Below are 24,836 nucleotides of genomic sequence, written 5' to 3'. Positions count from 1 at the left end.
GCGGAGGAGTCCGGCGAGAAGACCCCCGAAGACGGAAGACCCCCGGAGCTGTGCAATAAAATATTTTAACCCTGTGTTATGTTTTTTTTGTACTTTTTTTCACAGGTGAATGGGTAGGGGTACATTGTACCCCATACTCATTCACATAGGGTGGGGGGCCGGGTTGTCGGGAAGAGGCCCTTGTCCTCATCAACATGGGGACAAGGTGCTTTGGGGTGGGGGGGCCGCGCGGCCCCCCCTTCCCCAAGGCACCCCCCCATGTTGAGGGCACGCGGCCTGGCACGGCTCAGGAGGGGGGGGCGCTCGCTCGCCCCCCTTTCCTGGCCGGCTGGGTAGCGTGCTCGGACAAGGGTCTGTTGTGGACTTGGGGGGACCCCCACGCCGATTTTTTTTTTCGGCGTTGGGGTTCCCCTTTAAGTCCATACCAGGCGGCGGGGTCAGCGACGTCTCCTTTGCGGGCCCCGCCTACCTGGAGACGCGCTCAAAATGACCGGACTTTCCTCCGCGTGTGTGGGCGAGTCCGTTCATTTCAAAAGTAGGGCGGATAGTATGGCGGACTTAGTCCGCCGTATTAGTCCGCTCAAAAAGTGCCGTGTGTGGGCAAGTCCGTTCATTCGAAAGTATGACCGACTGTCCGTCGGATTGTCTGACGGACTAAGTTGGCCTGACAGTCCTCCACGTGTGTACGCGGCTTAAGACAACCCAAAATTTGTGATTTTCTTTTACTTTCACTGATAAATCTCCATTAGGGAGACTTACCTTCACTTCCTGTCCCATAGTCAAAACAGGAAGTGAGAGGAAATCTCTGCAAATTAAGGGAATTCCTTGCCTCCCTCAGGTCACCGGGACTAGTGTCCTCACTACTTCTGTTCTGGGAACAACCCAAAATTTTGTGATTTTCTTTTACTTTCACTGATAAATCTCCATTAGGGAGACTTACCTTCACTTCCTGTTCCATAGACAAAGCAGGAAGTGAGAGGAAATCCCTGCAAAGTAAAGGTAATCCCTTGTGGTCCTCCAGGTCACCAGGACTAGTGTCCCCACTATCTTTGTTCCTGGGAAAACCCAACCTTTGGGATTTTCTTTTACTGATAAATTTCCATTGGGGAGACTTACCTTCACTTCCTGTCCCATAGTCAAAACAGGAAGTAAGAGGAAATCTCTGAAAATTAAGAGAATCACTGTATTAGTGTGACTGGTTGTCAGAATGTCAGTTAGTGTCTCACATCTCAGATCGGCCCCAATTCCTGAAACTCCACACTTCAGATCACCGTCCCCCCGCTCAGCTGTCCCACTACTGTACCACCCTGCACATTTGTCCCACCTCTGTACCACCCTGCACATCTGTCCCACCTCTGTACCACCCTGCACATCTGTCCCACCTCTGTACCACCCTGCACATCTGTCCCACCACTGTACCACCCTGCACATCTGTCCCACCACTGTACCACCCTGCACATCTGTCCCACCACTGTACCACCCTGCACGTCTGTCCCACCAATGTACCACCCTGCACATCTGTCCCACCTCTGTACCACCCTGCACATCTGTCCCACCACTGTACCACCCTGCATGTCTGTCCCACCACTGTACCACCCTGCTCATCTGTCCCACCACTGTACCACCCTGCACATCTGTCCCACCACTGTACCACCCTGCACGTCTCTCCCACCACTGTACCACCCTGCACGTCTGTCCCACCACTGTACCACCCTGCTCATCTGTCCCACCACTGTACCACCCTGCACATCTGTCCCACCACTGTACCACCCTGCTCATCTGTCCCACCACTGTACCACCCTGCACGTCTGTCCCACCACTGTACCACCCTGCACGTCTGTCCCACCACTGTACCACCCTGAACGTCTGTCCCACCACTGTACCACCCTGCACGTCTGTCCCACCACTGTACCACCCTGCTCATCTATCCCACCACTGTACCACCTTGCACGTCTGTCCCACCACTGTACCACCCTGCACATCTGTCCCACCACTGTACCAGCCTGCACATCTATCCCACCACTGTACCACCCTGCACGTCTGCCCCACCCTGCACATCTGTCCCACCACTGTACCACCCTGCACGTCTGTCCCACCACTGTACCACCCTGCACATCTTTCCCACCACTGTACCACCCTGCACATCTTTCCCACCACTGTACCACCCTCCACGTCTGCCCCACCCTGCACATCTGTCCCACCACTGTACCACTCTGCACGTCTGTCCCACCACTGTACCACCCTGCACATCTGCTCCATCACTGTACCACCCTGCACATCTGCCCCATCACTGTACCACCCTGCACATCTGTCCCACCACTGTACCACCCTGCACATCTGTCCCACCTCTGTACCACCCTGCACATCTGTCCCACCACTGTACCACTCTGCACATCTGTCCCACCACTGTACCACCCTGCACGTCTGTCCCACCACTGTACCACCCTGCACGTCTGTCCCACCACTGTACCACCCTGCACGTCTGTCCCACCACTGTACCACCCTGCACGTCTGTCCCACCACTGTACCACCCTGCACGTCTGTCCCACTACTGTACCACTCTGTACGTCTGTCCCACCACTGTACCACCCTGCATGTCTGTCCCACCACAGTACAACCCTGCACATCTGCTCCACCCTGTACCACCCTGCATGTCTGTCCCACCACTGTACCACCCTGCACATCTGCTCCACCGCCGTACCCCCATGGGGATGTCTCTACCAGCTTTGCACATCTAGAGAGGGACATTTTTACCCATTCTTCTTTGCAAAATAGCTCAAGCTCTCTTTTTTTTTTTTTTAAGATATTTTTATTGCATTCTTTTGAACATACAGACAGACGTACAGACTAAATACAATCCAAACATAAAATACAGTATGCTTCTATGTCATCCTAGAACAGAAGGAAATTGTGCATCACATATTTACTATGGCACTCAGAGTGGATGACATCTACCTCGACATTAAACTTTGTATAGACTAGTATCACAAACATGGGCAGTGCTATTGGGGCAAAAGTCATTCTCTGTGTAAGGCAGATTACCTTAAATAATACCTCTCTATGGCAGTGTAGGTGAGAGGGTTAGTGGGCTAGCCAGCCACCTGTCCCATATCTTGTGAAATGTTTATTTCCTCTTTCGGATTTCAAAGGTTAGCTTATACAGTGCTATAGATCCGTTAACCAGTTTTAACCAGTGACCCATAGTACGGGTCGCAGCACTCTTCCAGGTCAGTAAGATAACCTTTTTTGTGTAAAAATAGAGGATATGAAGCAGTCTTTTGGCCTGGGAGGGAACAGTGAGGTCACCAAAGATGCCCAAGAGACAGTTCTTGGGGTTAAGTATATTGGGGAGACCCAGTGCTGAGCAGAGAAAGGCGTGTCTGTTCACTCAGAAGTTTTGTACTATAGGACAAGTCCAGAAGCAGTGGAGGAAGTCAGCTGTGTGTCCACATTTTCCAAAGCATTCGGCCGAGGGGGATATGCCCATTTTTTTTTTTTTTTTTTTTTTTCATTTTAACTGGCGTAAGGTATGATTGGTGAAAGACCTTAAATTTAATTATCCTATCTCTGGAAGAGACAACCAAGGCCTTGAAGGTGTCACAGAATTCAGACCTTCTTCTGTGATAGGAATGTCTAAGGAGTCCCACTTGAACCTGGGATTAGAGTTTGTCACTAGGGCCGAGTAATAGGTAGATATAAGTTTTGTCTGGTCCGGAGCTCTTAGCCCCTGTACACACGGTCAGAGATTTCGACAACCAAATCCGTCGGATTTTGTCAGTCGGATTTTGTCAGTCGGATTTTGCCAGTCGGATTTTGCCCGTCGGATCTTGTCCGAAACTGTTACATACACACGGTCGGACTAAGTTGTCGAAAAATCCGATCATTCAGAACGTGATGACGTAATTTCGTTACGATGGGACTACGTTCAGGCTAGTAGCCAATAGCTTTGATGTAGGAATTTGATCTGAGCATGCGTGGCACTTGGTCCGATCAAAATTCTCTACACATGATCGGAGTATGTCCGATCGAACCAGTTGGAAAATTGGGTCCGACGGATATTCCGACGGAATCAGTCCGATGCATACCACACACAGTCGGATTATCCGACAACACGGTCCGACAGGACACATTCCGACGGATTCTCTGACCGTGTGTACAAGGGCTTAGGAGTTTTTGCAGGTCAGGGGTCTCGAGGGGACTAGCTAGGGAGCCGAACTGAGCTCGTACTGCATGTCTGAGTTGGTAGTAATAGAACAGATAGGTATGTGGCAGATCAAAGTCCAGTCTCATCTGAGGGAAGGATTTGAAGCTCTGACTATATGGCATAAATATTTAATCCCCTTGGATGTCCATCTCCTAGGGTCAGGTAGGGAGTTTAGTTCTTTAAGTGTAGGGTTATACCAGAGTGGGCTATTGAGAGAGGCCAGCCAAGATTCAGAGGTACGTTTTGGCTATTGCTGTTTTTAACACAGAGAGAGAGGTAGGTATGACAGACATTCCAGGTCCTAGTGGTGTGCATCTGCGGTATATTATGTTATGTAGTATTTTGAACGTGGAAACTATGGCTCCCTCAGTAGTTGTACACGCGTTATTCGAATCAGGGTGTAGCCAGTCATGGACATTAACTAACTGAGATGTCTGGTAGTAAAAATCGGGGAAGCTAACCCTGCCAGGTGGGATGGGAGGCAAAGTGTCTCTAGTGCGACTCTAGGGGGATGTCCATTCCATAGGAAGGTAGTACAGATAGAGTCTATGCTCCTAAAAATAGAATTAAAGATTTTGCAAGGGGAGTTAGCCATGACAATTTAGGTAGATATATCATTTTGAGGACATTGGCTCGCACCATGAGTCTAAGCCCTTGTACACACGGTCAGAGATTCCGACGGAATGTGTCCTATCGGACCATTTTGACGGATAATTCGACTGTGTGTGGTATGCATCGGACTGTTTCCGACGGACCAAATTTTCCAACTTGCTGGAAATATTTTCCGACAAACTGGTCCGATAGGACATACTCCGATCATGTGTAGAGAATTTCGATAGGACAAAGTGCCACGCATGCTCAGATCAAATTCCTACATCAAAGCTATTGGCTACTAGCCTGAACGTAGTCCCATCGTAACGAAATTACGTCATCACGCTCTGAAAGATCGGATTTTTCAACAACTTTGTCCGACCGTGTGTATGCAACAGTTTCGGACAAGATGCGACGGACAAAAACAGACGGGTTTGGTTGTCAAAATCTCCGACCATGTGTACAAGGGCTAAGGGTAAGTCCTTCCACTGTCTGGTCTGAGTCTGTAATTGGAGTAGTAGGGGTCTTAAATTTTTGGTTATATAGAGGGATAATGGCAGTTGAATTATAACTCCTAAGTACCTGAATGAGTGTGGTGGCTGTTTGCAGTTTAGAGTCCGATTTGATCTCTGATGTAAGAGCTTGATCTACGGGAAAGAGGATTGACTTGTCCCAATTCACTCAGAATCTGAAGAAGTCACCAAATGTATTGATGACAGATAACAGGTTGGTGGGGGAGTCATGGGTCGGCTAGGTAGACTAGGGTATCGTCTGCGTAATGAGATATCTGTTCTTCTATGTCATTTATGGGAAGACCTCTAATTAGCAGAGAGCTAAGGATCCGAATCACGAATGTTCATTCTGGTCGAACTACCTGGTATAAAGCCCCCTTGGTCACTCCCTACCAACTTCGCAATCACTTTGTTCAGGCGGTTGGCCAGCACTTTAGCCAGAATTTTGACGTCTACATTGATGAGAGATATCGGCCAATAGGAATTGCATTTAAGAAGATCTTTTCGGGTGGAATAAAGTTTAAAAACAATAAAAGCCTCCCTCATTGAGGGAGGGAGTACTCCTTCTTTCAAGGCCTCATTATATGTTTTAGGATAGGGCTAAGGAGGTGTTGAAGATGTGTGTACCATTCAGCTGGAAAACCGTCTAAATCTGGCGTCTCATGAGCCGGCAGTTGCGAAATCGCAAGGGAGAGCTCCTCCACAGAGAGAGATTCATCTTGCTCTTTTTGGTCTGGATCTGTCAGCTGGGGGAGTGGTATTTGGGTTAAATAGTCATCAAGTTGTGTTTCCATGTATTGAGATCACGGTAAAAGTTTAGGAAGTTATTGTTATGTCTTGAGGTACATCACTGATGTGGTCCTAATGCCGCGTACACACGACCGGACTTTTCGACAGCAAAGGTCAGAGGGAACGAATCCGTCAGACACTTCGATCGTGTGTGGGCTCCATCGGACCTTTGCTGTCCAAAAATCTGACGGACTTTACAAATAGAACATGTTTCAAATTTTTCCGCCGGAACTCCGCTGGACCCAGTTATGGAGAAATCCACTTGTCTGTATGCTAGTCCGATGGACGAAAACCGACGCTAGGGCAGCTATTGGCTACTGGCTATGAACTTCCTTATTCTAGTCCGGTCGCATGTCATCACGTTCCAATCCATCAGACTTTGGTGTGATTGTGTGTGGCCAAGTCCGTTCATTCGGAAACTCTGCCAAAAGTCAGTCAGGAAGACCGTCGGATCTAGTCTGCCGGAAAGTCCAGTCGTGTGTATGCGGCATTAGAGACTAAAATCCTGGGAATTGAGTTAGGGGAGCGGTCAGATCTGGTGAAATATGCGAGTAAGCGTCCCGCTTTGTTACCATGTTCAAACGTCTTCTGGGTGACATAGCACATGCGCTTTTTAGTGAGATCTAGCAAGCAAAGTTCGTAATCCCTGTGACGTTGCAGCCATGGAGTTAATGTAGCTGTACCGGGGTTTTGGGCATAGGTCACCTCTGCCAATAGTAATGCATTTTATAATTCCTCAGTATGTTGTTGGGCATTTTTGCGTAGGATACCAGTGATAGACATGAAAGTTCCCTTTAACACTGCCTTGGAGGCTTCCCAGGCCTTAGTAGGTCCAGTGGAACCCTGGTTCACCCGCCAGTAGTCAGTGATGCCCCTCTGGCATTCACTCTATACTAGCTCATCCTCCAGCCAAAGAGAGTTCAATCTCCAGACTTGAGGGCCTGCTCTTGGCAGGAGGAGGAGGTCCACAGACATAGGGGTGTGATCAGAGATCCCTCGGGGCAAATATGAGACAGACTGGACAAGAAGGATTACCTTTGGTGGGGCAAATGCTAAGTCTATGCGAGAAATGGTATGGAATGAGTCAGTGACATGAAAACTGTTGGTCATCTGAATGCTTCCATCTCCATAGTTCAGTGAGAGCCTATACCTGGGTCCAGTCAACAAATGAGGGGTAGGATCTGCCCCCTCCCCGCAAGCGGTCCACAGTAGGATCAAGTACAGCATTAAAGTTGCCTATAAACAGTAGGGGACCAGGGTATCTGGAGAGTATTAGGAGGGATATGTGGGAGAAAATTTCTGGGGTGAACAGAGGGCGAATGTATACGTTCACCAACGTGAACACTATGGAGACTATACGAAGGGTAATTATAATAAAACGTCCTGCAGGGTCAGTTTTTGATAACATCATTTCTGCTAGGAAGGACTTCGCTAACAAAATTGAAACCAGTAAGGTGGGTCTCCTGAAAACAGATGATATGGGGCTTCTGTTTTTTTAAATAGTAGAACACTAGGGACCGCTTGTGAGGTGAGCCACAGTCTTATCTAACATAATATCATTAGGAGAGTAATCAAACATTACAACATACCACATATGACAGAGAATATGGCACGCCCATAGTAGGAATGCAATAGTAGCATAAAAAAGGTGATCATAGGAGCATGTAAAACAACAAAAAACCTGATAGACCAGTCAGTCTTGTCATCCCTAGCGTGAGATGGGACTGGTGTGCCGAACATCCCCCCCCTCCCCCAATCTTCCCACCAGCTCAAGCTCTCTCTGATTGGATGGAGATTGCCTGTGAACAGCAATTTTCAAGTCTTGCCACAGATTGTCAATTGGATCTAGGTCTGGACTTTGACTGGGCCATTCTAACACATGAATATGCTTTGATCTAAACCATTCCTTTGTAGCTCTGGCTGTATGTTTAGGGTTGTTGTCCTGCTGGAAGGTGAACCTCCACCCAAAGTATTTTGCAGACTCTTAGCCCTTGTACACACGGTCGGAACATTCTGATGGAAAATGTCCGACTGGACCATGTTGTCGGATAATCCGACCGTGTGTGGGCTCCATTGGACTGTTTCTGTCGGAATATCCGACCGACAAACTTTTAGAGCTGGGCTATAAAATTTTCCGACAACATGATCTGATTGGACTTTGTCTGATCGTTTGTAGAGAATTACGATCGGACAAAGTGCCACGCATGCTCAGATCAAATACCTAGACCAAAGCTATTGGCTACTAGCCTGAACGTAGTCCCGTCGTAACTAAATAACGTCATCACGTTACGAACGATCGGATTTTCCTACAACTTTGTCTGACTGTGTGTATGCAACATCAGTTTCGGACAAAATCCGACGGATTTGGTTGTCGGAATGTCCGACCGTGTGTACAAGGGCTAACAGGTTTTCTTCTAAAATTGTCCTGTATTTAGCTCCATCCATCTTCCCATTAACTCTGACCAACTTCCCTGTCCCTGCTGAAGTAAAGCATTCCCACAACATGATGCTGCCACCACCATGTTTCACGGTGGGGATGTGTGTTCAGGGTGATGTGCAGTGTTCTGCATCACACATAGCATTTTTCTTTTAGGCCAAAAAGTTACATTTTGGTCTAATCTGAGTAGAGCACCTTCTTCAGCATGTTTCCTGTGTCCCCCAAATGGCTTCTCGCTAACTGCAAACTGGACTTCTTATGGCTTTCTTTCAACAATGGGTTTCTTTTTGGCACTTTTCAATAAAGGGCAGATTTGTGGAGAGCACGACTAATAGTTGTCCTGTGGACAGATTCTCCCACCTGAGCTGTGGTTCTCTGCAGCTCCTCCAGAGTTACCATGGATCTCTTGGCTACTTCTCTGATTAATGCTCTCCTTGCTCGGCCTTTCATTTTAGGTGGACCGCCATGTCTTGGTAGCTTTGCAGTTGTGCCATACTCTTTCCACTGTTGGATGATGGATTGAACAGAGCTCCGTGAAATGTTCAAAGCTTGGGATTTTTTTTTATAACCTAACCCTACTTTAAACTTCTCCACAACTTTATCCCCGACCTGTCTGTTGTGTTCCTTGACCTTCATGATGCTGTTTGTTCACTAAGGTTCTCTAATAAACCTATGTGGGCTTCTCAGAACAGCTGTATGTATACTCAGATTAAATTACACACAGGTGGACTTACTACTTACTTACTTTTTACTAATTAGGTGACTTCTGAAGGCAATTGGTTCCACTAGATTTTAGTTAGGGGTTTCTGAGTAAAGGGGGCTGAATAAAAATGCACGCCACACTTTTCACACATTTATTTGTAAAGAATGTTGAAAACCATTTATTATTTTCCTTCCACGTCACAATTATGTGCCACTTTGTGTTGGTCTATCACATAAAATCCCAATAAAATACATTTACGTTTTTGGTTGTAACATGACAAAATGTAGAAAATTTCAAGGGGTATGAATACTTTTTCAAGGCACTGTATATGTTATGTCTTTTTTTTTTTGTTTATAGCACAAAAAATAAAAACTGCAGAGGTGAGCAAATACCCCACCAAAAGAAAGCTCTACTTGTGGGGAAAATGGTATCGTGTTATACGACCGTGCAATTGTCATTTAAAGTAACACAGTGCCGTAAATCTAGAATAAGGTTCATCTTCTGGAGGGCAAGTGGTTAGACGGCATAGGGCCCATAGACTGATGCCTACTCAGATTATTTGGTAATTCAGCACTGTAGGAAGAGGGGTAAATCTTCTAAAAGGTCAAGTCCTGGCTTAAAGCATTAGAGATAAGCTTAACGATTTAAAAAATATTGTTTAATACAAGATAAGGAAAAGGGTACAGAAAAAAAAGATTGAAATAGTTAAATACAATATTAGAACAGTAATACAAAAATGAATTAAAAATACTTAATAAAGTCCTGGGTTCTCTGGGCTCCAGCAGAGTTCAGTCAATGGGCATAAAATCGATCTGAAATTTCAGTTTCCTTGGCCCTCAAAAAATAAGACTTGACATATGTCCTTCATTTTTGATAGTAAAGGAGGGCTCTCAGTTTGCAGTTGTGTCATTGATCCCTCCCCCCACCTAATCACAAGGGTTAAGGGGTGGGAAGTAGGAGTGCAGAGATTGTTGCGGACTTTCAGAACCGGATGGCTGGAGAACTCCCGAAGGAGCTCCGGGAACACGCAATAACTCCACAAACAAGTTTTATCATTTCCCAGCTGGCCCTCCGACAGTGTAATTTTTTCGAAATGTGGTCTGTTTTTAAAACATTTGTGATGTGTTCTAAAACCTGCATAATGGTCTGTTAGCTTAGGAGATGGTGGAGGTGGAGGTGGAGGTGAACTGTTGGATGGTGATCGATTGAATTACTTAGCCCTGGTTTTCCACACATCCTTTCAAATAGCCAAATCAACCTTCTGCAGTACTTGCTGTCTCAATGGAAGGTATGTTGCTGGTAGGTTTTATGATCTTATGCTATGAGAGTTTAACGGGAAATTATGGCCTGTGGACTAAAATGTGTGCTGGTAGGAGTGTATGAAGGGTGGCAATTCTCTGCTGACCCTAAAGAAAAATAGGATTTAAATCGAATTTAACTAGCAACTGTTAGTAAAATAAGGGTTCCACTGTGCTCCTTACTGGGTTTTGGGGTTCATCGGACCTCAACACTGTCACACCGTCCACGATAAATTCTATAGCTACTCTCCCCCTACTGTTCACACCACATTCCTTAACAGCTTCCCCACCCTCTACACAGTATTCTTTGGCGGCTCTTCCCCCACCATCCACACTACATTCTCCGACAGCTCTCCTCCACCATCCACACTACATTCTCCGACAGCTCCCCCCCACCATCCACACTACATTCTCCGACAGCTCTCCTCCACCATCCACACTACATTCTCCGACAGCTCTCCTCCCACCATCCACACTACATTCTCCGACATATCCTCCACCATCCACACTACATTCTCCGACAGATCTCCTCCACCATCCACACTACATTCTCCGACAGATCTCCCCCACCATCCACACTACATTCTCTGACAGCTCTCCCCCACCATCCACACTACATTCTCCGACAGCTCTCCTCCACCATCCACACTACATTCTCTGACAGATCTCCCCCACCATCCACACTACATTCTCCGACAGATCTCCCCCACCATCCACACTACATTCTCTGACAGCTCTCCTCCACCATCCACACTACATTCTCCGACAGCTCTCCTCCACCATCCACACTACATTCTCCGACATATCTCCTCCGCCATCCACACTACATTCTCCGACAGCTCTCCTCCACCATCCACACTACATTCTCCGACAGATCTCCCCCACCATCCACACTACATTCTCTGACAGATCTCCTCCCACCATCCACACTACATTCTTCGACAGATCTCCCCCACCATCCACACTACATTCTCTGACAGCTCTCCTCCACCATCCACACTACATTCTCCAACAGATCTCCTCCACCATACACACTACATTCTCCGACAGATCTCCCCCACCATCCACACTACATTCTCTGACAGATCTCCCCCACCATCCACACTACATTCTCTGACAGCTCTCCTCCACCATCCACACTACATTCTCCGACAGCTCTCCCCCACCATCCACACTACATTCTCTGACAGCTCTCCTCCACCATACACACTACATTCTCCGACAGCTCTTCTCCACCACCCACATTACATATTCTGACAGCTCTCCTCCCACCATCTACATTTTTCCAAACTATCCACAGTAGCTTCTCTTGCCTGTTGCTCCCAATCTGACTTTTGCAGCAGTATTCTTTTGAGTGGTCTATACCTGTGCTTTTATCCCACTGACCTCCTGTGTAAGGAACATTCTAATTCCTGAGGACAGGCAACTTAAGGAAGTCCAATATAAGGTGCTTTATTTTACCACTGATAACCATACACAATCAGGTTTCACATTAGGGTCACACATGAAGCAAATTTTGGCCGATTCATAAGGGACATTTGTCAAATAAATCAGCAGGTGCATTTCCTTCTTTTAGTTGTAAAGCAATTCCTGTAGTATGAAAGCAGCGAGAATGCTCTGCAATGTGTGTTCTCTAATGTGCAACAAGGGTTCCTTCCTCAGTGAAAGATTTCCCGCACTCTAAACATGAATAAGGACGTTCACCCGTGTGAATTCTCTGGTGTTCATCTAGGTTTCCTTCCTGAATGAAACCTTTCTGGCATTCTAAACAATAGAGGTGCTCCCCGTGTGAATTGTTTGGTGTTTAATGAGAACTTTTTTATGAGAAAAAGATTTCCCGCATTCTAAACATGAATAAGGACGTTCACCCGTGTGCTTTCTCTGGTGTTTACCAAGATCTGCTTTCTGAATGAAAACTTTCCCGCACTCTGAACATGAAAAAGGACGCTCACCTGTGTGAATTCTCTGATGTCTAAGAAGGTTTCCTTTATTAACAAAAGATTTCCCACACTCTGCACATAAATAGGGACGCTCACCTGTGTGAATTCTCTGGTGCTCTTCTAAGTTCCCTTTCCTCGCGAAAGATTTCCCGCACTCTGTACATGAAAAAATATGCTCACCCGTGTGACTTTTCTGGTGTTTAAAAAGGTTTCCTTTGTTAAAAAAAGATTCAGTGCCCTCTAAACACGAATAAGGACCCTCAGCAAATTGGATTCTCTTGTGTGTAAGAAGTACCCTTTCCTCCGTGAAACATTTTCCAGACTCTGAACATGAATAATTGTGCTCACTGGTGTGAATTCGCTGGTGTTTAACAAGGTCTTCGTTCATAGTGAAAGATTTCCCACACTCTGAACACAGATAAGGACACTCACGTGTGTGACTTCTCTGGTGTTCATGCAGGTTCCCTTTGTTAGCAAAAGATTTTCTGTGCTCTGACTGTGAATAAGAGACCGCATCCATGTGAAGACTCTTGTGTCTAAGAAGTGCCTTTTGGTGAATGAAAGAATCCCCGCACTCGAAACATATATAAGGACGTTCACCGGTGTGAATTCTCTGGTGTTTAACAAGGTCCCCCTTCTGAGTAAAAGATTTTCCGCACTCTGAACATTGAACACGCTCACCTGTGTGAATTTTCATGTGTCTACGAAGGTTTCCTTTATGAGCGAAAGGTTTCCCGCACTCTGAACATGAAAATGGATGCTCACCTGTGTGAATTCTACTGTGTTCGTCTAGGTTCCCTTTCTTAGTGAAAGATTTTCCGCACTCTGTACATGAATAAGGACGGACACCCGAGTGAATTTTCAGGTGTGTAAGAAGAGTAAATTTCTGTCTAAAAGTTCTCCCGCACACTAAACATGTGAATAGTTTCTCGTATCTGTGAACTTCTTCAGGTGGTAAAGAAGTTTCCTCGGGATTAGATGGATCTGTTGATTTATCTGCAGTGTGAGATCTTAAATGGACATCTGCACTCACAATATGCGATTGATCAGAGGGATCCATTGATGTCTCCGGACAGGAAGGTCTGTGATGTATATTTTGTGTATTTGGATTTCCTCCTGGAGGATCCTGTGTGATGACATTATCTTCTGAGTTACAATCAGCAGATAATAGAAGACGCCTCTTCGAGGAATTCCTGACATTACGTCCATCTGATGGGAAACAATTTTTCAAATAAATATAAAAAGGTCAGTAAAAAGAGTCACATGTTTTGGTCTAGAAGTCAACAGTTTCACAGAGTTCTGGCATGGAACTGGGTACAATTGTAACATGAAAATATGAAAACAAATCGTTGAGAGGCAATTCACACAGGGACGACTTGTCAGGCGACTTAGCCGCCTGACGAATCGCGTCCTGTTCTGTACTATGGAACTGTTCTAATAGGAGCAACTCAAGTCGCTCCGACTTAGAGAAAGGTTCCTGTACTACTTTTGGGGCGACTTCAGGTGGTGTGCATTGACTTCTATACAGAAGTCATTTTGCAAGTCGCAGCTGAAGTGGTGTGCAGGTCGCCTGAGGCAGGCACTCTGCAAATCGTGCTGCCTCAGTGTGAACTGGCTCTTAAAGGATTCAAAACAACTATGACACAATAAGTAAAATTATTTTTTGCATCAATGACTGCTATGGAGATTAACGGAGGTGGATCTTTTGCCACATCGATTTGTATAAACATGACGTTATATTGAGGAATGGAGATTGACCTTCCATATGGTGTACAGTATCTCCACCTCATTTGTTGGGAACATGACGTTATATTGAGGAATGGAGATGGACCTTCCATATGGTGTACAGTATCTCCTCCTCATTTGTTGGGAACATGACGTTATATTGAGGAATGGAGATGGACCTTTCATATGGTGTACAGTATCTCCTCCTCATTTGTTGGCAACATGACGTTATATTGAGGAATGGAGATGGACCTTCCATATGGTGTACAGTATCTCCACCTCATTTGTTGGGAACATGACGTTATATTGAGGAATGGAGATGGACCTTTCATATGGTGTACAGTATCTCCTCCTCATTTGTTGGGAACATGACGTTATATTGAGGAATGGAGATGGACCTTTCATATGGTGTACAGTATCTCCTCCTCATTTGTTGGGAACATGACGTTATATTGAGGAATGGAGATGGACCTTTCATATGGTGTACAGTATCTCCTCCTCATTTGTTGGCAACATGACGTTATATTGAGGAATGGAGATGGACCTTCCATATGGTGTACAGTATCTCCTCCTCATTTGTTGGGAACATGACGTTATATTGAGGAATGGAGATGGACCTTTCATATGGTGTACAGTATCTCCTCCTCATTTCTTGGGAACATGACATTATATTGAGGAATGGAGATGAATTGCTGCACTCTGAACATGAATACGGATGCTCACCTGTGTGAATTCTCTTGTGTTTGTTTAGGTTCCCTTTATTAGAGTAAGATTTTCCGCACTCTGTACATGAATAAGGATGGTCACCAGTGTGAATTTTCTGGTGTGAAAGAAGAGTCAATTTATGTTTAAAACATTTCCCGCACTCTGAACATGAGAATAGTTTCTCGTATCCGTGAATTCCTTCAAATGGTAAAGAAGTTTCCTTGGGATTAGATGGATCTGTTGATTTATCTGCAGTGTGAGATCTTAAATGGACATCTGCACTCACAATGTGCGATTGATCAGAGGGATCCATTGATGTCTCCGGACAGGAAGGTCTGTGATGTATATTTTGTGTATTTGGATTTCCTCCTGGAGGATCCTGTGGGATGACATTATCTTCTGAGTTACAATCAGCAGATAATAGAAGACGTCTCTCCGAGGAATTCCTGACATCACATCCATCTGTTAGGAAACAATTTTTAAAATAAATATAAAAAGGTCAGTAAAATGAGTCATGTGTTTTGGTCTAGAAGTCAACATTTTCACAGAGTTCTGGCATGGAACTGGGTACAATTGTAAGATAAAAATATGAAAGCAAACCAGATAAAGAATTCAAAACAACTATGACACAATAGGTAAAATTATTTTGTGCATCAATGACTGCTACGGAGATTAACGGAGGTGGATCTTTTGCCACATCGATTTGTATAAACATGACATTATATTGAGGAATGGAGATGGACCTTTCATATGGTGTCCAGTATCTCCTCCTCATTTGTTGGGAACATGACGTTATATTGAGGAATGGAGATGGACCTTTCATATGGTGTACAGTATCTCCTCCTCATTTGTTGGGAACATGACATTATATTGAGGAATGGAGATGGACCTTTCATATGGTGTACAGTATCTCCTCCTCATTTGTTGGGAACATGACGTTATATTGAGGAATGGAGATGGACCTTTCATATGGTGTACAGTATCTCCTCCTCATTTGTTGGGAACATGACATTATATTGAGGAATGGAGATGATTTCCTGCACTCTGATCATGAATACGGATGCTCACCTGTGTGGATTCTGTTGTGTTTTTCAAGGTTCCCTTTCTTAGAGAAACATTTCCCACACTCTGAACATGAGAATAGTTTCTCGTATCCGTGAATTCCTTCAAGTGGTAAAGAAGTTTCCTCGGGATTAGATGGATCTGTTGATTTATCAGCAGTATGAGATCTTAAATGGACATCTGCACTCACAATATGCGATTGATCAGAGGGATCCCATTGATGTATATTTTGTGTATTTGGATTTCCTCCTGGAGGATCCTGTGTGATGACATTATCTTCTGAGTTACAATCAGCAGATAATAGAAGACGTCTCTCCGAGGAATTCCTGACATCACATCCATCTGTTAGGAATTTTTTTTTTAAATAAATATAAAAAGGTCAGTAAAAAGTCACGTGTTTTGGTCTCTAAGTCAACAGTTTCACAGAGTTCTGGCATGGAACTGGGTACAATTGTAACATGAAAATACGAAAAAAATCAGTTAAAGAATTCAAAACCACTATGACACAATAGGTAAAATTGTTTTGTGCATCAATGACTGCTACGGAGATTAACGGAGGTGGATCTTTTGCCACATCGATTTGTATAAACATGACGTTATATTGAGGAATGGAGATGGACCTTTCATATGGTGTACAGTATCTCCTCCTCATTTGTTGGGAACATCACATATAATTGAGGAATGGAGATGGACCTTTCATATGGTGTACAGTATCTCCTCCTCATTTGTTGGGAACATGACGTTATATTGAGGAATGGAGATGGACCTTTCATATGGTGTACAGTATCTCCACCTCATTTGTTGGGAACATGACGTTATATTGAGGAATGGAGATGGACCTTTCATATGGTGTACAGTATCTCCTCCTCATTTGTTGGGAACATGACGTTATATTGAGGAATGGAGATGGACCTTTCATATGATGTACAGTATCTCCTCCTCATTTGTTGGGAACATGACGTTATATTGAGGAATGGAGATGGACCTTTCATATGGTGTACAGTATCTCCTCCTCATTTGTTGGGAACATGACGTTATATTGAGGAATGGAGATGATTTCCTCTGATCATGAATACAGATGCTCACCTGTGTGAATTCTCTTGTGTTCGTCTAGGTCCCCTTTCTTAGAGAAGGATTTTCCGCACTCTGGACATGAATAATGATGGTCACCCGTGTGAATTTTCTGGTGTGAAAGAAGAGTACATTTCTGTTTAACCACTTGCCCACCAGGCCAATTCTGACATTTCTCTTCTACATGTAAAACTCATAATTTTTTTTGCTAGAAAATTACATAGAACCACCAAATATGATATATGTTTTTTTTAGCAAAGACGCTAGAGAATACAATGGCGGTCATTGCAACTTTTTATCTCGCACGGTATTTGCACAGCAATTTTTAAACGCATTTTTTTTGGGGAAAAAAAACTTTCATGCTTAAAAAAAAAAAAACTGTAAATTTAGCCCAATTTTTTTGCATAATTTGAAAGATGAAGTTACGCCGAGTAAATAGATACCTAAAATGCCATGCTTCCAAATTTCACACGCTCATGGAATGGTCGCCAAACTTCAGTACTTAAAAATCCCCATAGGCGACGCTTTAACATTTTTTACTGGTTACATGTTTTGAGTTGCAGAGGAGGTCTAGGGCTAGAATTATTGCTCTCGTGCTAACGTTCATGGCGACACCTCACATGTGTGGTTTCAACACCATTTTCATATGTTGGTGGGGCTTATGTATTTGTTCGCATCTGCGTGCAAGCACACGGGGAAAGGGGCACTTTAAAAAAAAAGTTATTGCTAATTTTACTTGAAATTTTCTAATTTGACACTTTAAAAAAAAAAAAGTAAAACGTAAAAATCCCTTGTAATAGGAATATGTTGTGACAGGACCTATGTACAGTGAGATGTGGGGGGTCAATAAGACCCCACATCTCACCTCTAGGCTGGTAAGTCAAAAAAAAAAAATTTTTAAAAAAAGATCACGGCTTCCCAGCTGAGACGGTGCAGTTTTTTTGAAAGCAGAGGCCGGGCGTGACATCATAACATCACGCCCGGCCTCCGATCATATAGACTCCGGCGACCATCTGGTCCACCGGAAATCTCTATGGCTGACATCCAGAGGCGGCGGATCAATTCTCCGACTCACTGATCGCAGAGGTAAGTCGGTAGAAGCACCGGAGGGCAGCGGGGGGGATGTCCCCTCTCGCCGCCCATAGGAACGATCTAGCGGCTGACCAGCTGCTATGATCGTTCTGATGGTGTAGGAAATTGCTGGCTGAAAACACCGATATATGAATGATGCCTGTAGCTTCAGGCCTCATTCAGATATACCACCACAAATCTCCGGATGTCCATAGTCGTTCAGCTGTCGGCAAGTGGTTAAAACATTTCCCGCACTCTGAACATGAGAATAGTTTCTTGTATCTGTGAACTCCTTCAAGTGGTACAGAAGTTTCCTTGGGATTAGATGGATCTGTTGATTTATCGGCAGTATGAGATCTTAAATGGACATCTGCACTCACAATATGCGATTGATCAGAGGGATCCATTGATGTCTCCGGACAGGAAGGTCTGTGATGTATATTTGGTGTATTTGGATTTCCTCCTGGAGGATCCTGTGTAATGACATTATCTTCTGAGTTACAATCAGCAGATAATAGAAGACGTCTCTCCGAGGAATTCCTCACATCACATCCATCTGTTAGGAAACAATTTTTAAAATAAATAAAAAAAAGTCAGTAAAACGAGTCATCTATTTTGGTCTAGAGTTCTGGCATGGAACTGGGTACAATTGTAACATAAAAATATGAAAATAAACCAGTTAAAGGATTCAAAACAACTATGACACAATAGGTAAAATTATTTTGTGCATCAATGACTGCTACGGAGATTAACGGAGGTGGATCTTTTGCCACATCGATTTGTATAAACATGACATTATATTGAGGAATGGAGATGGACCTTTCATATGGTGTCCAGTATCTCCTCCTCATTTGTTGGGAACATGACGTTATATTGAGGAATGGAGATGGACCTTTCATATGGAGTACAGTATCTCCTCCTCATTTGTTGGGAACATGACATTATATTGAGGAATGGAGATGGACCTTTCATATGGTGTCCAGTATCTCCTCCTCATTTGTTGGGAACATGACGTTATATTGAGGAATGGAGATGGACCTTTCATATGGAGTACAGTATCTCCTCCTCATTTGTTGGGAACATGACATTATATTGAGGAATGGAGATGGACCTTTCATATGGTGTACAGTATCTCCTCCTCATTTGTTGGGAACATGACGTTATATTGAGGAATGGAGATGGACCTTTCATATGGTGTACAGTATCTCCTCCTCATTTGTTGGGAACATGACGTTATATTGAGGAATGGAGATGGACCTTTCATATGGTGTACAGTATCTTCTGCTCATTTGTTGGGAACATGACGTTATATTGAGGAATGGAGATGATTTCCTCTGATCATGAATACAGATGCTCACCTGTGTGAATTCTCTTGTGTTCGTCTAGGTCCCCTTTCTTAGAGAAGAATTTTCCGCACTCTGTACATGAATAATGATGGTCACCCGTGTGAATTTTCTGGTGTGAAAGAAGAGTACATTTCTGTTTAACCAGTTGCCAACCAGGCCAATTCTGACATTTCTCTTCTACATGTAAAATTCATAATTTTTTTATTAGAAAATTACATAGAACACCCAAACATTATATATATATATATATATATATATATATATATATATGTTTTTTTTTTAGCAAAGACCCTAGAGAATACAATGGCAGTCATTGCAACTTGTTATCTCGCACGGTATTTACGCAGCAATTTTTCAAATGCGTTTTTTTTGGAAAAAAAACTTTCATGCTTTAAAAAAAACAAAAAAACAGTAAAGTTAGCCCAATTTTTTTGCATAATGTGAAAGATGAAGTTGCGCTGAGTAAATAGATACCTGACATGTCACGCTTCAAAATTTCACACGGTTGTGGAATGGTGGCAAACTTTAGTACTTAAAAATCCCCATAGGCGACGCTTTCAAATTTTTTACTAGTTACATGTTTTGAGTTACAGAGGAGGTCTAGGGCTAGAATTATTGCTCTCACGCTAATGTTCATGGCGACACCTCACATGTGTGGTTTCAACGCCGTTTTCATATGTGGGCGGGGTTTACGTATGCATTTGCTTCTGCATGCGAGCACATGGGGACAGTGTGAGATCTTAAATTGACATCTGCACTCACAATATGCGATTGATCAGAGGGATCCATTGATGTCTCCGGACAGGAAGGTCTGTGATATATATTTGGTGTATTTAGATTTCCTTCTGTAGGATCCTGTGTGATGACATTATCTTCTGAGTTACAATCAGCAGATAATAGAAGACGTCTCTCCGAGGAATTCCTGACATCACATCCACCTGTCGGGAAACAATTTTTTAAATAAATATAAAAAGGTCAGTAAAACGAGTCATCTGTTTTGGTCTAGAGTTCTGGCATGGAACGGGGTACAATTGTAACATAAAACTATGAAAACAAACCAGTTAAAGGATTCAAAACAATTATGACACAATAGGTAAAATAATTTTGTGCATCAATGCTACAGAGATTAACGGAGGTGGATCTTTTGCCACATCGATTTGTATAAACATGACGTTATATTGAGGAATGGAGATGGACCTTTCATATGGTGTACAGTATCTCCTCCTCATTTGTTGGGAACATGACGTTATATTGAGGAATGGAGATGGATCTTTCATATGGTGTACAGTATCTCCTCCTCATTTGTTGGGAACATGACGTTATATTGAGGAATGGAGATGATTTCCTGCACTCTGATCATGAATACGGATGCTCACCTGTGTGAATTCTCTTGTGTTTGTCTAGGTTCCCTTTCTTATTGAAACATTTCCCACACTCTGAACATGAGAATAGTTTCTCGTATCCGTGAATTCCTTCAAGTGGTAAAGAAGTTTCCTCGGGATTAGATGGATCTGTTGATTTATCTGCAGTGTGAGATCTTAAATTGACATCTGCACTCACAATATGCGATTGATCAGAGGGATCCATTGATGTCTCCGGACAGGAAGGTCTGTGATGTATATTTTGTGTATTTTGATTTCCTCCTGGAGGATCCTGTGTGATGACATTATCTTCTGACTTACAATCAGCAGATAATAGAAGACGTCTCTCCGAGGAATTCCTGACATCACATCCATCTGTTAGGAAACAATTTTTAAAATAAATATAAAAAGGTCAGTAAAAAGAGTCACGTGTTTTGGTCTAGAAGTCAACAGTTTCACAGAGTTCTGGCATGGAACTGGGTACAATTTTAACATAAAAATATGAAAACAAATAAGTTAAAGGATTCAAAACAACTATGACACAATAGGTAAAATTATTTTGTGCATCAATGACTGCTACGGAGATTAATGGAGGTGGATCTTTTGCCACATCGATTTGTATAAACATGACGTCATATTGAGGAATGGAGATGGACCTTTCATATGGAGTACAGTATCTCCTCCTCATTTGTTGGGAACATGACGTTATATTGAGGAATGGAGATGGACCTTTCATATGGTGTACAGTATCTCCTCCTCATTTGTTGGGAACATGATGTTATAGTGAGGAATGGAGATGGACCTTTCATATGGTGTACAGTATCTCCTCCTCATTTGTTGGGAACATGACGTTATATTGAGGAATGGAGATGGACCTTTCATATGGTGTACAGTATCTCCTCCTCATTTGTTGAGAACATGACGTTATATTGAGGAATGGAGATGGACCTTTCATATGGTGTACAGTATCTCCACCTCATTTGTTGGGAACATGACATTATATTGAGGAATGGAGATGGACCTTTCATATGGTGTACAGTATCTCCTCATTTGTTGGGAACATGACGTTATATCGAAGAATGGAGATGGACCTTTCATATGGTGTACAGTATCTCCTCCTCATTTGTTGGGAACATGACATTATATTGAGGAATGGAGATGGACCTTTCATATGGTGTACAGTATCTCCACCTCATTTGTTGGGAACATGACATTATATTGAGGAATGGAGATGGACCTTTCATATGGTGTACAGTATCTTCTGCTCATTTGTTGGGAACATGACGTTATATTGAGGAATGGAGATGATTTCCTCTGATCATGAATACAGATGCTCACCTGTGTGAATTCTCTTGTGTTCGTCTAGGTCCCCTTTCTTAGAGAAGGATTTTCCGCACTCTGGACATGAATAATGATGGTCACCCGTGTGAATTTTCTGGTGTGAAAGAAGAGTACATTTCTGTTTAACCAGTTGCCCACCAGGCCAATTCTGACATTTCTCTTCTACATGTAAAATTCATAATTTTTTTTATTAGAAAATTACATAGAACACCCAAACATTATATATATATGTTTTTTTTTAGCAAAGACCCTAGAGAATACAATGGCAGTCATTGCAACTTGTTATCTCGCACGGTATTTACGCAGCAATTTTTCAAACGTGTTTTTTTGGAAAAAAAAGTTCATGCTTTTAAAAAAAAAACAAACAGTAAAGTTAGCCCAATTTTTTTTGCATAATGTGAAAGATGAAGTTGCGCTGAGTAAATAGATACCTGACATGTCACGCTTCAAAATTTCACACGCTTGTGGAATGGTGGCAAACTTTAGTACTTAAAAATCCCCATAGGCGACGCTTTCAAATTTTTTACTAGTTACATGTTTTGAGTTACAGAGGAGGTCTAGGGCTAGAATTATTGCTCTCACGCTAATGTTCATGGCGACACCTCACATGTGTGGTTTCAACACCATTTTCATATGTGGGCGGGGTTTACGTATGCATTTGCTTCTGCATGCGAGCACATGGGGACAGTGTGAGATCTTAAATGGACATCTGCACTCACAATATGCGATTGATCAGAGGGATCCATTGATGTCTCCGGACAGGAAGGTCTGTGATGTATATTTGGTGTATTTGGATTTCCTCCTGTAGGATCCTGTGGGATGACATTATCTTCTGAGTTACAATCAGGAGATAATAGAAGACGTCTCTCCGAGGAATTCCTGACATCACATCCATCTGTCAGGAAACAATTTTTAAAATAAATATAAAAAGGTCAGTAAAACGAGTCATCTGTTTTGGTCTAGAGTTCTGGCATGGAACGGGGTACAATTGTAACATAAAAATATGAAAACAAACCAGTTAAAGGATTCAAAACAATTATGACACAATAGGTAAAATAATTTTGTGCATCAATGACTGCTACAGAGATTAACGGAGGTGGATCTTTTGCCACATCGATTTGTATAAACATGACGTTATATTGAGGAATGGAGATGGACCTTTCATATGGTGTACAGTATCTCCTCCTCATTTGTTGGGAACATGACGTTATATTGAGGAATGGAGATGGACCTTTCATATGGTGTACAGTATCTCCTCCTCATTTGTTGGGAACATGACGTTATATTGAGTAATGGAGATGGACCTTTCATATGATGTACAGTATCTCCTCCTCATTTGTTGAGAACATGACGTTATATTAAGGAATGGAGATGGACCTTTCATATGGTGTACAGTATCTCCATCTCATTTGTTGGGAACATGACATCATAGTGAGGAATGGAGATGGACCTTTCATATGGTGTACAGTATCTCCTCCTCATATGTTGGTAACATGACGTTATATTGAGGAATGGAGATGGACTTTTCATATGGTGTACAATGTCTTCTCCTAACATGATATGTCCTTGTGAAGAACAGGAAAGGGTGATTGACAAGAGAAGGCTGCTAGGTTGACTACACTTCTGGCATGGTGATTCATTTCTATTTTAGGTATGACATGATAGTATAGATAGACTCCAAGAAAATAATTTTATGGTGAGTACAAAAATACTATTTATCAATCACAATGGACCAAACATATTTATGTAGAGCATTTGATTAGAGTTAATTTGCTAAAAATTACCTCAACCATCCCAGCATGAATCAGAAAAAAATACAATCCTTATACTCAGAAGTAAATTGAGACTGTGACCTGTTTCTTCCATAGTGTCTGTCACTTACCGGTGTTGAGAGGTGGAGAAAAGTCCTCCTGTTCACTTTTCATATTCATCCCAACCTCCTCTGTGGATGGCTGATCACCCCCCACATCCATCTGTACTTCTTCCTCTTTAACCTCAACTTTTATATTAATCCGTTCTTCACCCTAAACCCCAAAATAATAGAAAAGAAAATGGTACTGCCTTGCCTGTATCAGAATTGATCACCTACCCATTTCCTGTGAGCCCGGTGGGCCACGGACTCATCCCCTGGGGGCGCATCATAACCTCAGCCTAGACACAAAGGAGCAAAGAACAGCGCCATGTCATTCAACACATGCTCAACCGTTGGAGGAAGAGGACCCATGATGTAAAAAAAAAAGAGCAATAAATGATGAATGCTCCAAGACGGAACTGCATATGGGGATGAAGAGGAGAGCAAATACTGCACTTCAGATGTAAAAATAAACCTTAAGACAAGCGACTGCATAGAAGAATGTCATCTCACTAAGTTCAGAATCACCTCTGTGTCCTATACACCCAGTCCACCTACCTGAGGATGGTGAGGGATGGTGTGATCTTCCTTTGTGGAATCCCAGGAGTACAGAGGACGGGGACATCTCTCTGGTGGGTTTGTGTCACCAGATGGCTCCATCATGATGTTCTTGAAGGGGTCTTTGTGTCCTTCTAAAAACTTCTCCATCACACCAACCTCATCCTCCTCTTTTATCCCTTTTTTAACACTACAATCACTCTGGTTTATACTCTGATTATTAAAAAAAATTGATTAGCTCTACTACTATAATTAATGAATAGGTCAAAG

General features: G+C 43.2%; 1 protein-coding gene across 13 annotated transcripts in view; it reads right to left on the bottom strand.

Annotated features, from left to right (window-relative positions):
* The window catches only part of LOC143956163 (uncharacterized), a 309,704-nt gene that overhangs the window by 234,200 nt on the left and 50,668 nt on the right, over positions 1 to 24,836 (bottom strand). The window contains exons 6-17 of one of the 13 annotated variants that reach the window (XM_077466271.1): positions 24,567 to 24,779; positions 24,039 to 24,180; positions 22,876 to 23,051; positions 22,154 to 22,250; positions 20,831 to 21,190; positions 20,217 to 20,392; positions 19,467 to 19,563; positions 18,489 to 18,664; positions 17,053 to 17,149; positions 15,973 to 16,308; positions 14,923 to 15,366; positions 9,374 to 13,683 (exon numbers count right to left, since the gene is read on the bottom strand). The exons of 9 other annotated variants lie outside the window; for them this stretch is intronic. In XM_077466271.1, coding sequence (XP_077322397.1) covers positions 12,299 to 13,683; positions 14,923 to 15,366; positions 15,973 to 16,308; positions 17,053 to 17,149; positions 18,489 to 18,664; positions 19,467 to 19,563; positions 20,217 to 20,392; positions 20,831 to 21,190; positions 22,154 to 22,250; positions 22,876 to 23,051; positions 24,039 to 24,180; positions 24,567 to 24,779 — 3,699 coding nt within the window. In that variant the 3' untranslated portion in view covers positions 9,374 to 12,298. Of the gene's footprint in view, positions 1 to 9,373; positions 13,684 to 14,922; positions 15,367 to 15,972; positions 16,309 to 17,052; positions 17,150 to 18,488; positions 18,665 to 19,466; positions 19,564 to 20,216; positions 20,393 to 20,830; positions 21,191 to 22,153; positions 22,251 to 22,875; positions 23,052 to 24,038; positions 24,181 to 24,566; positions 24,780 to 24,836 lie in introns of those variants that run through there. 3 more of the 13 variants (XM_077466272.1, XM_077466273.1, XM_077466274.1) reach the window with 3 other exon arrangements.

This window comes from Lithobates pipiens, unplaced genomic scaffold (genome assembly GCF_037356315.1).
Source record: "Lithobates pipiens isolate NorthernLeopardFrog02 unplaced genomic scaffold, aLitPip1_a1.2 Scaffold_35, whole genome shotgun sequence".
Lineage (NCBI taxonomy): Eukaryota > Metazoa > Chordata > Amphibia > Anura > Ranidae > Lithobates > Lithobates pipiens.
The sequence above is the reverse complement of the archived record's forward strand: the minus strand, read 5'-3'. Positions and strand labels throughout refer to the sequence as shown.